This window comes from Lissotriton helveticus, chromosome 5_1, assembly GCF_964261635.1.
Source record: "Lissotriton helveticus chromosome 5_1, aLisHel1.1, whole genome shotgun sequence".
NCBI lineage: Eukaryota > Metazoa > Chordata > Amphibia > Caudata > Salamandridae > Lissotriton > Lissotriton helveticus.
The window spans coordinates 521,785,004-521,798,412 of record NC_136065.1 but is presented as its reverse complement, the minus strand read 5'-3'; the positions used below and the strand labels follow the sequence as shown (position 1 = coordinate 521,798,412).

General features: G+C 45.8%; 1 protein-coding gene across 2 annotated transcripts in view; it reads right to left on the bottom strand.

Moving 5' to 3' along the window:
• The window catches only part of LOC144754714 (uncharacterized), a 520,145-nt gene that overhangs the window by 94,647 nt on the left and 412,089 nt on the right, over window positions 1–13,409 (bottom strand). For both annotated transcript variants that reach the window (XM_078642863.1, XM_078642864.1), the window contains one exon: window positions 53–115. In XM_078642863.1, coding sequence (XP_078498989.1) covers window positions 53–115 — 63 coding nt within the window. The remainder of the gene's footprint in view (window positions 1–52; window positions 116–13,409) is intronic.

Genomic DNA, 13,409 nt, shown 5'->3' with positions numbered 1-13,409 from the left:
CTGACTTGGAAGGACACAAATTTCGAAGACTGCAAATAAATATTTCTCTTACCTCATCCTGTGCTACCTGGGCTGCACGAAAATCTTCAATCTGAATCTGGTTTCTTGACGTTGTCTGGATAAAAGAATAAGCGTTGTTCATAAATGGATAAGAAACAATGTGATGATTAAATGCTTACTTTAGTGCATCAATTTTTCATGATTGAATCATTAACATTTCTCTAAATCGCCCCAACATGGAACTGGTATCTGCATATTCCACTCCTCTGCCAAATGAAAATTATGTAAAAAGGTACTAATCATTCTCTACCACAGTCATAGAGAGAAAAATACCCACATCTCTCAAAGGGCCTACAAAAGTAGTGGAATGGATTCCATACTGGGGTACCAAACAACAAATTAGCAAATTGTAGCAGGTATAAGCAAAGATGCAAAACAATCACTATTGTTCAACAAACAAGAATACATAGCACTACCATTCCCGATATTTTTATACTGGCTCCCTTTATTATCCATGAATGAATTAATTCTGATCAAATGAACAAGTTACTTACCTTCTCTAATGCGCTTTCTTGTGGAGACTATCTAGCTGTAGATTCCTTACATTTTGATTATTCCCCAGACGTCATACTAGATTACTCAACTTTTCAGTAGTACTTCAGCGTGCCATCAGTTGGCACTATGAGGTTCCACAGTGATGCCATTCCGCTTCGAAAATGACATGTGGGGCCCATATAGGTCCCACCCCTTCATGGTGATCTCCGTTGCTTTTGAGGCTGTCTGCATCCCCAGATGCAGATCCCCAAGAGCAAATTGGGTGTGATCAGTGTGCAGATTCCTAGACATGGAATCTTAATGGACAGAGTCCAATCACAGAACAGGGAGGATGACATGGTCAGTAAATATTCTGCAGCTAGCTAGAGTCTACCCGAAAGAGCATTAGCGAAGGTAAGTAACTTGTTCTTCTGCTAGAGACTTCAATTTGGAAATTCGTCACCTTTTGAATACCAAAGCAGTACCCATGGGAAGTGGGTCTGTGAATAGACTCAAGAAAGTTGTGCAATAAAAATGCCCTTTTCGGCATACCTGACTGACCAGACAATAGTGCTTTATAAACATATTGCAAAACGCCCATGTAGCTGCTTGGCCTATGTCTAGGAAAGGGACCCCACATGCTAGCGCAGTGGTAGCAGCTTTGGCCCTGATAGAATGAGCACAGAGTCCTCCCAGTTGGCTGCTTTTTAGCCAAAGTATAGCTGATCTTAATGCAGAGCACTACCCAGCTGGAGTTGGTGCTCATCTGTACAGCCTTGCTTTTTTCTAACGACCAAACCCCACAAAGAGCTAATCGTCCACCTGGTAGACTTTTGTACGATCAATGTAGAAGTTCAGCCCTCTCTTGGGGTCCAAATAATTAAGTCTCTCCTCCTCCTAACAGGGGTTAGGTGGAGCATAGAATGCCAGCAGGGTGATGGTTTGACCGACATGGAACTGCATCGCAACTTTAGGCAGAAAAGATGCCAGAGTCTGCAGAATCAGATTGCCTTGCTGCCAAGATGACATCAACCACCTCTGGAGTAAGGTCAAAGGTGTTCAGTTGTAGCCACTCAATCTTCAAGCAAGAAGGTAGAAATTGTGGAGGCCCAGATGCACAGAAACCTTTCCTGTTGCTGTGATAGCAGGTCCTTCCTGATGGGCAGCGTGACCGGTGGACATAAGTTCAAGCTCATGAGCTCTGGTTACAGTATTCTCCTTGCCCACTCTGGGGTCACTAGGAAAACTTTGGCACGGTTGTTCCTGGTCTTCTTTCAGAACTCATGGAAGGAGTGGTAATGGTGGAATGCATACAGGAGTCTGGAGTTACACGCAAGGCAGAACGTGTCTCTGAGCGAGAAACGCAGTGGAAACGCTAACGCACAAAAATGCTGACATTGCACGTTCTTGGCGGTGGCAAGCAGATCTAGACAAGATTCTCCCAATTCATGGAAGATACCTCTCAACCTCTTGTTCTAACTGCCTCTCATGATCCACTAGGTGCTGATAGCTGATCTTGTTCGTCCTGGGATTCAAAGATTCTGGCAGGTGGCTCACCACCAGGAAATACCATGGTGATCCAGCCACTTTCATAGGTGCAAAGATCCCTGGTACAGGTTCCGGACCCCACCCAAAACCCCATGCGTAGCAATACCACATGGTGTTGGTGTTGTCCATGAGCACCTGAACCAGCCTCCTCTTGATGGACAGAAGGAAAGCTCTCAGCGCCAAGCGTATGGCCTTTGGCTCCAGAAAGTTGACATGGAGCCGAACTCCTCCAGAGACCAGAGGCCTCTGATCTCCTCTCTCAAGTGATTGGCCCAGCCCCATCCCAGAAGAACTGCATCGGCCATCACTGTCAGTTCTAGGTGGGGAATGAAGAGGGGTCTGCCATAGGCCCAACTACAGTCCAGCAACCACCACTGCAGATCCTTTACAGTCTCCCCCAGAAATATGAAAATGGTTAAGGAGGTCCCCTTAATGTTGGGGCTAATGAGACTTCAGATCCCACTGCAGAGCCCACAGATGCCACTCAGCATTCTCAACCATCAGGATGCATGGTGCCATCAATCCCAACAGCCTCAGAGATGACCTCACTGAAATTCAGGACTGAGGCTGAAAGATCAGGATCATAGCCTGAATGCCACAGACTCTCTTTCCTGGGGGAAAGGCACGAAACCAAACCACATCCAGAATGGCTTGGGTAAGGGGGTGAGTCTGAAAAAGAGTCAGGTGTGACTTCAGCACATTGAAAGTGAACCCCAAAGCTGGGAAAAAGGGCCGCAGCAGTCTGCAGAGGGCTGATAGCTGCCTGGGGCAAGCAAGTCTTGAACACCTAGTCATCAAGGTAGGGGAAGACTGGCTCCCCTGACCTCCAATGATGGGCTGTCACCACCACCATCACTTTTGTGAACACAAGAGGGGTGCTGGTGAGACAAAACAGAACCACAGTGAACTGGAAATGCTCCTATCTCACCACGAGCAGCAGGTAATATTGATGGGCCGGTAGGACAGATACAGAGAAATCGGCATATGGGGGGGGGGGGGGCGGGAGTGGACTGGGTGGCCTTTGACCTTGAATGTGGGGGCAGTAGGCAATATGGCTCGACTACAAAACTGTTGGGCTCACAGTTGAGGCTGGATAGGCTCGGTTTATGGGACACCTTGACCAAATCCGCAAAAGGAGGGGAAAGGTTGGTGCGATTGTTTGAGGCAGGCAATAAGCCCAGTTGGCGTGCATTAGCTCGGTTCTCTTTAAGCTCTCTAAAGTGGAATCAGCCTTGTCTCCAAACAGGCGAGCCCTGTCAAAAGGCATGCCTAAAGGGAGGGCTGGTTGTCAACTGAGTACTCAGTTGATAGCAACCACAGATGGCAGTGAATGGCAACACTGGTGTCAATGGCTCGCCCGATGGAATCCTTGGTGTCCAAGTACCAACTAATCGCATCACGACCATCTTGGATAGCTTCAGCAAAGACAAATCAGAGATCCTCAGGGAGGATTTGAGCCATCAAGCCACAAAGGCCATGTGAGTACCATCCCAAGAGGCAGTGGGCGTTTATGGATAATAAAGCCAGGCTTGTGGAAGACAACATTTTGGATGGAATCCTTGGAAAAGTATTGGGATTAGACCTGCTCGTGGATACTTCCATCACTAGAATTTAACAAGAGGAGGGAGAGAGAGAGTCAGTGGATTCGGCCTCCCTAGTTTTATGAATAAACAAAGTAGAATCCACTCAGAGTGGTGGTGATCCCTAACGTGATGGGGAACACACAGTGTTATTTAAATGCCCCTCACACACCAACAGGCCCCTTGGTGTCATGCTTCATCATCGGGGCCTTCGCACCCCTCTACGGGATGCGGCGTGCTACGACTCGCGGGTACGCAGGAGCACTTGAAAGTGAACTATGTGAGGGGGTGTGTTGCTAAAGTGTGAGTGAGGTGAGGTGAAACAATGGTTAAAAGATACCTGGCGCGTGGGTGAAACAATTTTATTAAATCCCCGGCTGGTATTATTAAAAAAAGTGCAAGGCGTGGTTATAAGAATACGGATTAGGGTATTACAACCACTGTAAAAAGTGTCAACATGTTTCGGAGCTCAGAGGCTCCTTCTTCAGGACAAGGATAGCACTTACCCTCCCCTTACTCACATGTAAATGTAAAAGTGTAAAAAATAATTACAACAATGTGTAATATACCTAACAATGTTATATATGTAGGTGGGTGTCGTTGCGCCCAATTGGCGATGAAAACCTGTAAAGAGAAAGCATACATAAACACACTGGTCTAAGATGCACAGGCCATAGGAGAAGAAAACAACTTCTCTGAATACAACAGGGTCCATCCAAAAATAGTGGAACCCTGTAAGGAATAAAAAGGAAGAAATACACACACAAGGACATAACACAACGCTCACAGATATATATATATATACACACACAGAACACAGAATTACTCTCTACTCTGATGGAGATAGAGCACAAAATAGGTAATTCACGGCTTACTTAAAGTTCTCAAATATAAGACCTCATGAGCCTGTGCGTGTTATTGGGGGATCCTTCCTTTCTGTTCAGAAAATGACCTATAAAAACATTAATATATGGGATTCAGTTTGTTGTAGGTACCAATGCACCAAAGCGCCAGAATCAAGCTCCTTTCTGTGACCCAAAACTCACGGTTACTGCAATGGCTAGTCGCCTGCCTTCCCACAACGCGGCTCCGATGAAGTGAGCGTGCATCGCGTCAGTACCCTCTTATGTACTTTGCCGTTTGGTAATTAACGATGGTAAATTGAATAATGAGGCCCGGGAGAAGCCCAAATACGGAATTAGTATACCGAGGAAGTCCGGTGCTGCGCGATCGGCCACCGCTATACACCGCGCATGCGCCTCCCCATCAGGATTAGTGTTGAATGCGCATGCGCGGAAAACAGAAGTCACCGCGCATGCGCAAATAAGCGGCACTGCCGCTAGGGTCAGAACGCATGTGGCAGAAACCTGGAAGTACAGCGTGCATGCGCGCTGGGGTGGAATGTCTCAAAATACATGAATATACGAGCTTTCATTACAAGGTTACAAGAAGAGGCAGAAAATAGGCAGGGCTACGAGGAGATAATCCAGACAGTAGTTAGCCATATATTCTGGAAGGGGCAATGGGTTTTAATGTTGGAAATGGAGACTAGCAAAAAGGACTGTGTCTACAAAAACCCAGAATTAGTTATAAATAGCCCCATCAGCTATGTCTTTCTTAATTCACAGGGGTACTGGCAGAGGAAGAAGGAGGGTGAGATTATCTCTATGGTGACAATATGACTTGATACAACCCAACATAATGATTCTCAGGAGTCATTTAGACAATGTTAAGTGGAATGACCCAATACAGTTTATCTCAAGAGGTTCCAAGGAATGGAATCATTAACCCCTTCAGTGCTAATGACAAGGGTAACTCGTCATGGAGTTTCCATTGATTTCAATGGAAAGTCAATGGACCTACTCGCACACCCCTTAGCATCCAAGTGGTTAAGCCCAGTGGTATCAGTACCAAGACGGAACACCCATCTCTGTTCTTTTTCCAGGAGGCCCACATCTGAGGGCAGTTGTTCTATTACCGTCCACTGTAATTCGTTGACACAGTGTTGATTTTCGATAAAGTGGGCAGACATTTTTGTTGTAAGTTTTTTGCACCTGATGTTGCTTTTGTGCTCATTGAGTCTTACTTTCACTGGTCTCGTAGTCATTCCCACATACTCTTTTCCACAGGGACATGTGATTAAGTACACAACATTCTTACTGTTGCAATTAGTAAAAACACGTTGGTCCCACTTTGTCCCGTTTGAAAAAGTCAAAGACAGGCTTTTTTTGGTGAGATGGCAATTGTTACAGTTGCCACATGGATGGTGGCCGTGAATGCCCTGCAGTCTTGGCTGGTCACTTTTTTTAGGCAATGGTCTTGTATGGACAAGCATGTCTCTTAAGTTCTTACCCCTTCTGTGTGCAAACAGAGGTTTCTCCAATGACAGACTTCCGCTCGTCAGTGTGCGCCAATGTTTATTGACCAGTTTCGTCACCTGGTTTGTTACTGGGCTGTATGTGGTGACACATACTGTTCTTTCCCCTTCATTATCACTCCTTGGATTGTCCTCCAGGAGGGCCTCACGGTTGTTATTTCTAGCCCTTTTCATCGCCTTTTGGATCACAATTTCTGGATACTGTCTCTGTCTCAGTTTTATACTGAGGTCTTTTGCCTGAGTTTTGTATTTGGTAATGTCACTACAGTTCCGACGTAAACGGAGGAACTGTCCGTAGGGTAGATTCTCCCTCAGATGACGCGGATGAAAGCTGTCGAATCTGAGGAGACAGTTCCTGGCCGTCGGTTTGAAGTGGGTCTCTGTTTTTAGGATGCCTGCTTGATGATAGATGTTTAAGTCCAGGAACACCATGCTCTTATTTGACACCTGGTGTGTAAATCTGAGAAATGCATTCTGGTTGTTCAACCAGTGAGTGAATTCAGACACCGTGGTCTCCTTCCCAGATAACCAAAATGTCATCTATATACCTTCGCCAGGTATGAATCCTTGCCCTGTATGGATTGTCTGGATGGAGAATCTTTGTAGATTCCAGATGATGGACATATAAACCCGCTAGACTTGGGGCAAAGGTGCTACCCATACTGGTCCCATGTTTCTGCCAGAAAAGGGTGCCTTCGTACTCAAAGAAATTCTTTGTAAGGGCCAGTGAAATGCATTCCAATACTACACTCCTGGGGGTGTGGTATTCCCAATTGGTAGAGTGCAGTACTTCCTCCATAATTTGTAGGGTCTCATCGTGTGGGAGGCTCGTGTAGAGGCTCTCCACGTCCAGACTGAGGAGCATTTGAGAGGTGGAATCAAAAGTTTGGTTTTGTAACAGTTGGAGTACTGCTTTAGTATCTCTCAGATACGTGTCAGTGGCTTGTACAATAGGTCTCAGAAAGGCATCGGCAAACTTGGACAGAGGTTCCAAGATTGATGAAATGCCGGATACGATGGGCCGTCCTGGAGGGTTTTCTAAATTTTTATGCACCTTAGGAATGGTGTAAAAATAAGGGATGCGTGGATTCTTCTGAATCAAAAACTCAGACTCTTTTTTGGTTATCCAGTCATGTGCAAGAGCCTCTTCAACCATACCACCTATTCGCACTCGTAGTGATTCAGTGGGGTCTTCAGTTAAGATCTGATAGTTCTTATTATCAGAGAGAAGTCTCCTGCATTCTTTGTCATAGGCTAGGGTGGTTTGGACAACCACTGCCCCACCCTTATCAGCGGGTTTTATAGTGAGATTCTTATTCAACCTCAATTCCTTGATTGCCTCATTTTCCATTCTGGTCATATTCTGAAAAATCTTTTGCTTAGTTTCCAAACATTTCAGTTCTTGCATTATGGCTTTTTCGAAGGCCAATACCTCAACCGGGAGTTGGTGATCCATCGGTGTAAAGGTTGACCTAGGTTTCAAACCTGTATCTGAGGTCTCTGTAGATGGTTCCTTATCTTTGAAAAAGGCCCTCAACTTGACGGTTCTGATGAAGTCCTGCATTTCCTTGTGCAGTAGAAAAAGGTCTGGTTTGTTGGTGGGGACATACCCCAGACCTTTGTTGAGTACCTTTTTTTGCAATTCAGTAAGGGGCCATGGGATTATGTTAATAACTAGGTCCCCCTGCTGCTCGTTGAAGCTTGATTCGCCGTCATGCTCCTCGTCAACACCCGTGGGTCTGCCTCCTCTGTGGGATGCCAGTTGACGTTGTTGCCCTTCTTGTTCCTCCCCCTGCGGGATCCATGGCCCCAGGATAAAAAAGGCTGTACATTCTGGGGTGCATTGGTTTGATCTGGGACCCATTGAGGATACATTTGTCCCATTTGTGGGGGAACGAACTGGTACTGTGGGAATTGGAAAGGGGGCTGGTAAGGATTCAATTGAGGACCTTGATAACCACGCCAGCCTCTCTGGCGTGGGAATTGGGCTCTTTGTTGTCGAAACCCACCTCTTTGCTTATTCTGTGGGAAGCCTCCTGACTTTGTACTTGAGTTACTACCATCCGAATTCACACTGTCCGTGTCGCTTGTATTGTCTTTCATAACATAATCAGCTCGTGTGTATGGGTAGGCTCTTTCAGGGGTAAATCGATCTTTGTCCTTTTTTAATTTGTTAAATTTACTTTGTTTCAAGGTTGCCTCAAATGCTTTCATTTGTTGGTTCAGTTCCTCTAAACCTTTCTTTAAGTCCGCTGGTGAAATGAAAGCTTTTAACTGGACTTCAAGTTTTTGGATCTCTACTTTCAGTTCCAAAGATTTTCTAGCGGCAGTTTGGACTATAAGCACCAACCAATCCCTGGTGCAGTGCCATGAGATAAGTGACCATGCTTTTTTAAAAACCAGGTCGTCTTGGAAGATGAACGGTTCAGTTTTTACCAAAAGACCCTGCGGGGCCATTTTGTTTCGTAAATATTCCCTCATCAGTAGGCCATGGAGAGCTGTTCTGATCTGGGTTTTACGTACGTTCATTAATTCATCCCAGTCCGCCACAGCAGGGCCAGGGTCACTGTTGCTAAGGCCTTCAAAGGGATTGACATCAGCTAGAATCCGGTCAATGTCATCCTCACTGAAGGTCAATCCGTGTTCATCCTCCATGATTTTAGGCGAGGAGGAAGGTTCAGAATGATGTTCTGTGTTGTATGTGTGAGTGTCTGTGTCTGTCCAAGGTGGGTAAGTTACAATGGGAAAGGGGGCTCCCACAGCTGTGCGCTGTCTATAGACAAGAATTTAACAAGAGGAGGGAGAGAGAGAGTCAGTGGATTCGGCCTCCCTAGTTTTATGAATAAACAAAGTAGAATCCACTCAGAGTGGTGGTGATCCCTAACATGATGGGGAACACACAGTGTTATTTAAATGCCCCTCACACACCAACAGGCCCCTTGGTGTCATGCTTCATCATCGGGGCCTTCGCACCCCTCTACGGGATGCGGCGTGCTACGACTCGCGGGTACGCAGGAGCACTTGAAAGTGAACTATGTGAGGGGGTGTGTTGCTAAAGTGTGAGTGAGGTGAGGTGAAACAATGGTTAAAAGATACCTGGCGCGTGGGTGAAACAATTTTATTAAATCCCCGGCTGGTATTATTAAAAAAAGTGCAAGGCGTGGTTATAAGAATACGGATTAGGGTATTACAACCACTGTAAAAAGTGTCAACATGTTTCGGAGCTCAGAGGCTCCTTCTTCAGGACAAGGATAGCACTTACCCTCCCCTTACTCACATGTAAATGTAAAAGTGTAAAAAATAATTACAACAATGTGTAATATACCTAACAATGTTATATATGTAGGTGGGTGTCGTTGCGCCCAATTGGCGATGAAAACCTGTAAAGAGAAAGCATACATAAACACACTGGTCTAAGATGCACAGGCCATAGGAGAAGAAAACAACTTCTCTGAATACAACAGGGTCAATCCAAAAATAGTGGAACCCTGTAAGGAATAAAAAGGAAGAAATACACACACAAGGACATAACACAACGCTCACAGATATATATATATATACACACACAGAACACAGAATTACTCTCTACTCTGATGGAGATAGAGCACAAAATAGGTAATTCACGGCTTACTTAAAGTTCTCAAATATAAGACCTCATGAGCCTGTGCGTGTTATTGGGGGATCCTTCCTTTCTGTTCAGAAAATGACCTATAAAAACATTAATATATGGGATTCAGTTTGTTGTAGGTACCAATGCACCAAAGCGCCAGAATCAAGCTTCTTTCTGTGACCCAAAACTCACGGTTACTGCAATGGCTAGTCGCCTGCCTTCCCTCAACGCGGCTCCGATGAAGTGAGCGTGCATCGCGTCAGTACCCTCTTATGTACTTTGCCGTTTGGTAATTAACGATGGTAAATTGAATAATGAGGCCCGGGAGAAGCCCAAATACGGAATTAGTATACCGAGGAAGTCCGGTGCTGCGCGATCGGCCACCGCTATACACCGCGCATGCGCCTCCCCATCAGGATTAGTGTTGAATGCGCATGCGCGGAAAACAGAAGTCACCGCGCATGCGCAAATAAGCGGCACTGCCGCTAGGGTCAGAACGCATGTGGCAGAAACCTGGAAGTACAGCGTGCATGCGCGCTGGGGTGGAATGTCTCAAAATACATGAATATACGAGCTTTCATGACAAGGTTACAAGAAGAGGCAGAAAATAGGCAGGGCTACGAGGAGATAATACAGACAGTAGTTAGCCATATATTCTGGAAGGGGCAATGGGTTTTAATGTTGGAAATGGAGACTAGCAAAAAGGACTGTGTCTACAAAAACCCAGAATTAGTTATAAATAGCCCCATCAGCTATGTCTTTCTTAATTCACAGGGGTACTGGCAGAGGAAGAAGGAGGGTGAGATTATCTCTATGGTGACAATATGACTTGATACAACCCAACATAATGATTCTCAGGAGTCATTTAGACAATGTTAAGTGGAATGACCCAATACAGTTTATCTCAAGAGGTTCCAAGGAATGGAATCATTAAGCCCAGTGGTATCAGTACCAAGACGGAACACCCATCTCTGTTCTTTTTCCAGGAGGCCCACATCTGAGGGCAGTTGTTCTATTACCGTCCACTGTAATTCGTTGACACAGTGTTGATTTTCGATAAAGTGGGCAGACATTTTTGTTGTAAGTTTTTTGCACCTGATGTTGCTTTTGTGCTCATTGAGTCTTACTTTCACTGGTCTCGTAGTCATTCCCACATACTCTTTTCCACAGGGACATGTGATTAAGTACACAACATTCTTACTGTTGCAATTAGTAAAAACACGTTGGTCCCACTTTGTCCCGTTTGAAAAAGTCAAAGACAGGCTTTTTTTGGTGAGATGGCAATTGTTACAGTTGCCACATGGATGGTGGCCGTGAATGCCCTGCAGTCTTGGCTGGTCACTTTTTTTAGGCAATGGTCTTGTATGGACAAGCATGTCTCTTAAGTTCTTACCCCTTCTGTGTGCAAACAGAGGTTTCTCCAATGACAGACTTCCGCTCGTCAGTGTGCGCCAATGTTTATTGACCAGTTTCGTCACCTGGTTTGTTACTGGGCTGTATGTGGTGACACATACTGTTCTTTCCCCTTCATTATCACTCCTTGGATTGTCCTCCAGGAGGGCCTCACGGTTGTTATTTCTAGCCCTTTTCATCGCCTTTTGGATCACAATTTCTGGATACTGTCTCTGTCTCAGTTTTATACTGAGGTCTTTTGCCTGAGTTTTGTATTTGGTAATGTCACTACAGTTCCGACGTAAACGGAGGAACTGTCCGTAGGGTAGATTCTCCCATCACTAAACACTAGGGGGGAAGGGCCTGAGAGACGAACACTGGGTTGTCTGGAGCAGTGCAATGGCGTCTCAGAATTTGTGTTTTGACTGGAGGGCCAGAGCATGGTTTAGCTCAAGCCACCAACGAGGTATTGTTAGTGCCTCATTAAAAGGTAAAAAGAGCTCAGAAGATGCCTGTCCCATTTGGAGAACTTCAGTCAATATGTTAGTTTTGACCTCCAAGGTAAAGAGGTCAAGGACTTTGGCCGCTCTACACATTACCATGGTATAGGAAGCACATTCCTCAGTGGCTGGGTTAGGGGTGAGAAAAGGTTCATTTAAGGGGATGTATTGAGACCACTAACCACAAGTTATCATACTAATTGGTATCTTGGTAGGGCTGGAGAGACTTGCCATCCATGTCATATTCCTTACCTGGGTCTGTTCCAAAATGTGACTGTAGAGTGAATTGTCTCTCTTGTAGAGGCAGCAGATTAAGTGGAGAGCCCGTTGTCTGGTGTGGCCTTGATTCAGGTTGGATGGTGCTGATTTGGAGTTGGAGAGCACTATGGGTATCTCTTGATCTGACATTGATGGATTCTAAACCAGCTTTGAAGTCATAGAGATCAGCATAGTTCTGACTGGAGCCAGAAGTGTTGTGATGGGCACAGAGGGCCCAACTGGTGCAGAGGCCGAACAAGTCAGTGGTATTCTAGATGGAAGGCCTCTCAGCATAATAGGTCCCGAAGGCACACCAGAGTGATTCAGCAAAGAACTGAAGAGCCGGTCCAAGGAACTTTTCGATCTGTTATGGAGTTGCAGATGGCTTTGGAAACTCAGAGTGTGCCAGAACCAATTGGCGAATAGGCTCCGAAGTTGGCTGACTTCGGGAGCAAGAACAAGAGCCATAGTGACACCCCTACGCTTGCGTAGGTGAATGCGAGTAGCGAGAAGGGGCCAAGTCCCACTTATTTTGTTTCTTTTGAGACTTTTGGGATAATTTGGATCGCGACAAAGAGTGTCGTCCACTTCATGTTATACTGTAAATGACAAAGAGAATCCTAAGTGCTGCATCATCTCTTTTTGTGGCTTAGATGTTGAAAATTGGTTATGGTGACCTATTAGTGATGTTTCAAAGTGTTGTGATGTTCGTTACATAAAATAAGGGAAGAATTGCTTTTGCTAGTTAGGCAAACAGGTTCATGGAAAGTGGCTCAGGTTTTGAATCAGTCAACAGGGGCACTTTGAAGCCCTGGAGATGAAGTCCCAGAAGAAGGTGGTACAAAGTGACTGTTCCCTGTGGACCTTGGACAGACCTTTCTCAACACATACAGGCTGATCACCTGCTGACCTGCAGGTACAAGCAACATGCATCGCACCCACTGCCTGCCCTGTGTGAAGTCCCAGAGGACACTCCTGGTGAACTAGTACAGCCCAGGAAGAACACACTTGCAGTAAGCTCCCCATAAATTTATTATGGCAGTGCCAACACTTCTAAGGACGGTTTCCATACTTGTAAGAGGAGACAATATTTCGGCAGATCCGTTGCATTGGCAATCTGAGTTTGTTTGGCTGTCGCCAATCTATGTAATTAGAGTGCATCTACCACTGGGACAGAATAACCTTAAGTGCAGCTGAATGGCAGGCAAGCTGCTGTGTTGATACAGCCTTCTTGGCATTGGTTTTCCTTCTGCCAAGGTAGCGGAGACCTTTGCCCCTGGCGGAGGGCTACTCACCATATTGAGAGACCTATTGTCGGCAGATTTCTCGGGTCCTGGATAGCATATGCCTCTGGGTGTGGGAAATTCACTTGGAGGCACAGCTGAATGAGGACCGGGCCATGCGGATATAGCTGGCACGGAATTTGAGTTTTGTCTCCAGAATGCAAACCCCAAACCAGGGGCTTCATTCTGCAGAACAAAGCAAAAATGTCCCTGTAGCACTGGGAGATTTCTCCCTGTGGGAAATAAACAGTGTATTCATCTTCTGCCAAGGGCCACCATGCAGGGGTCTGGGCTGCGTGTAGAATGGGGGTTAAAGGGCAGGAATGC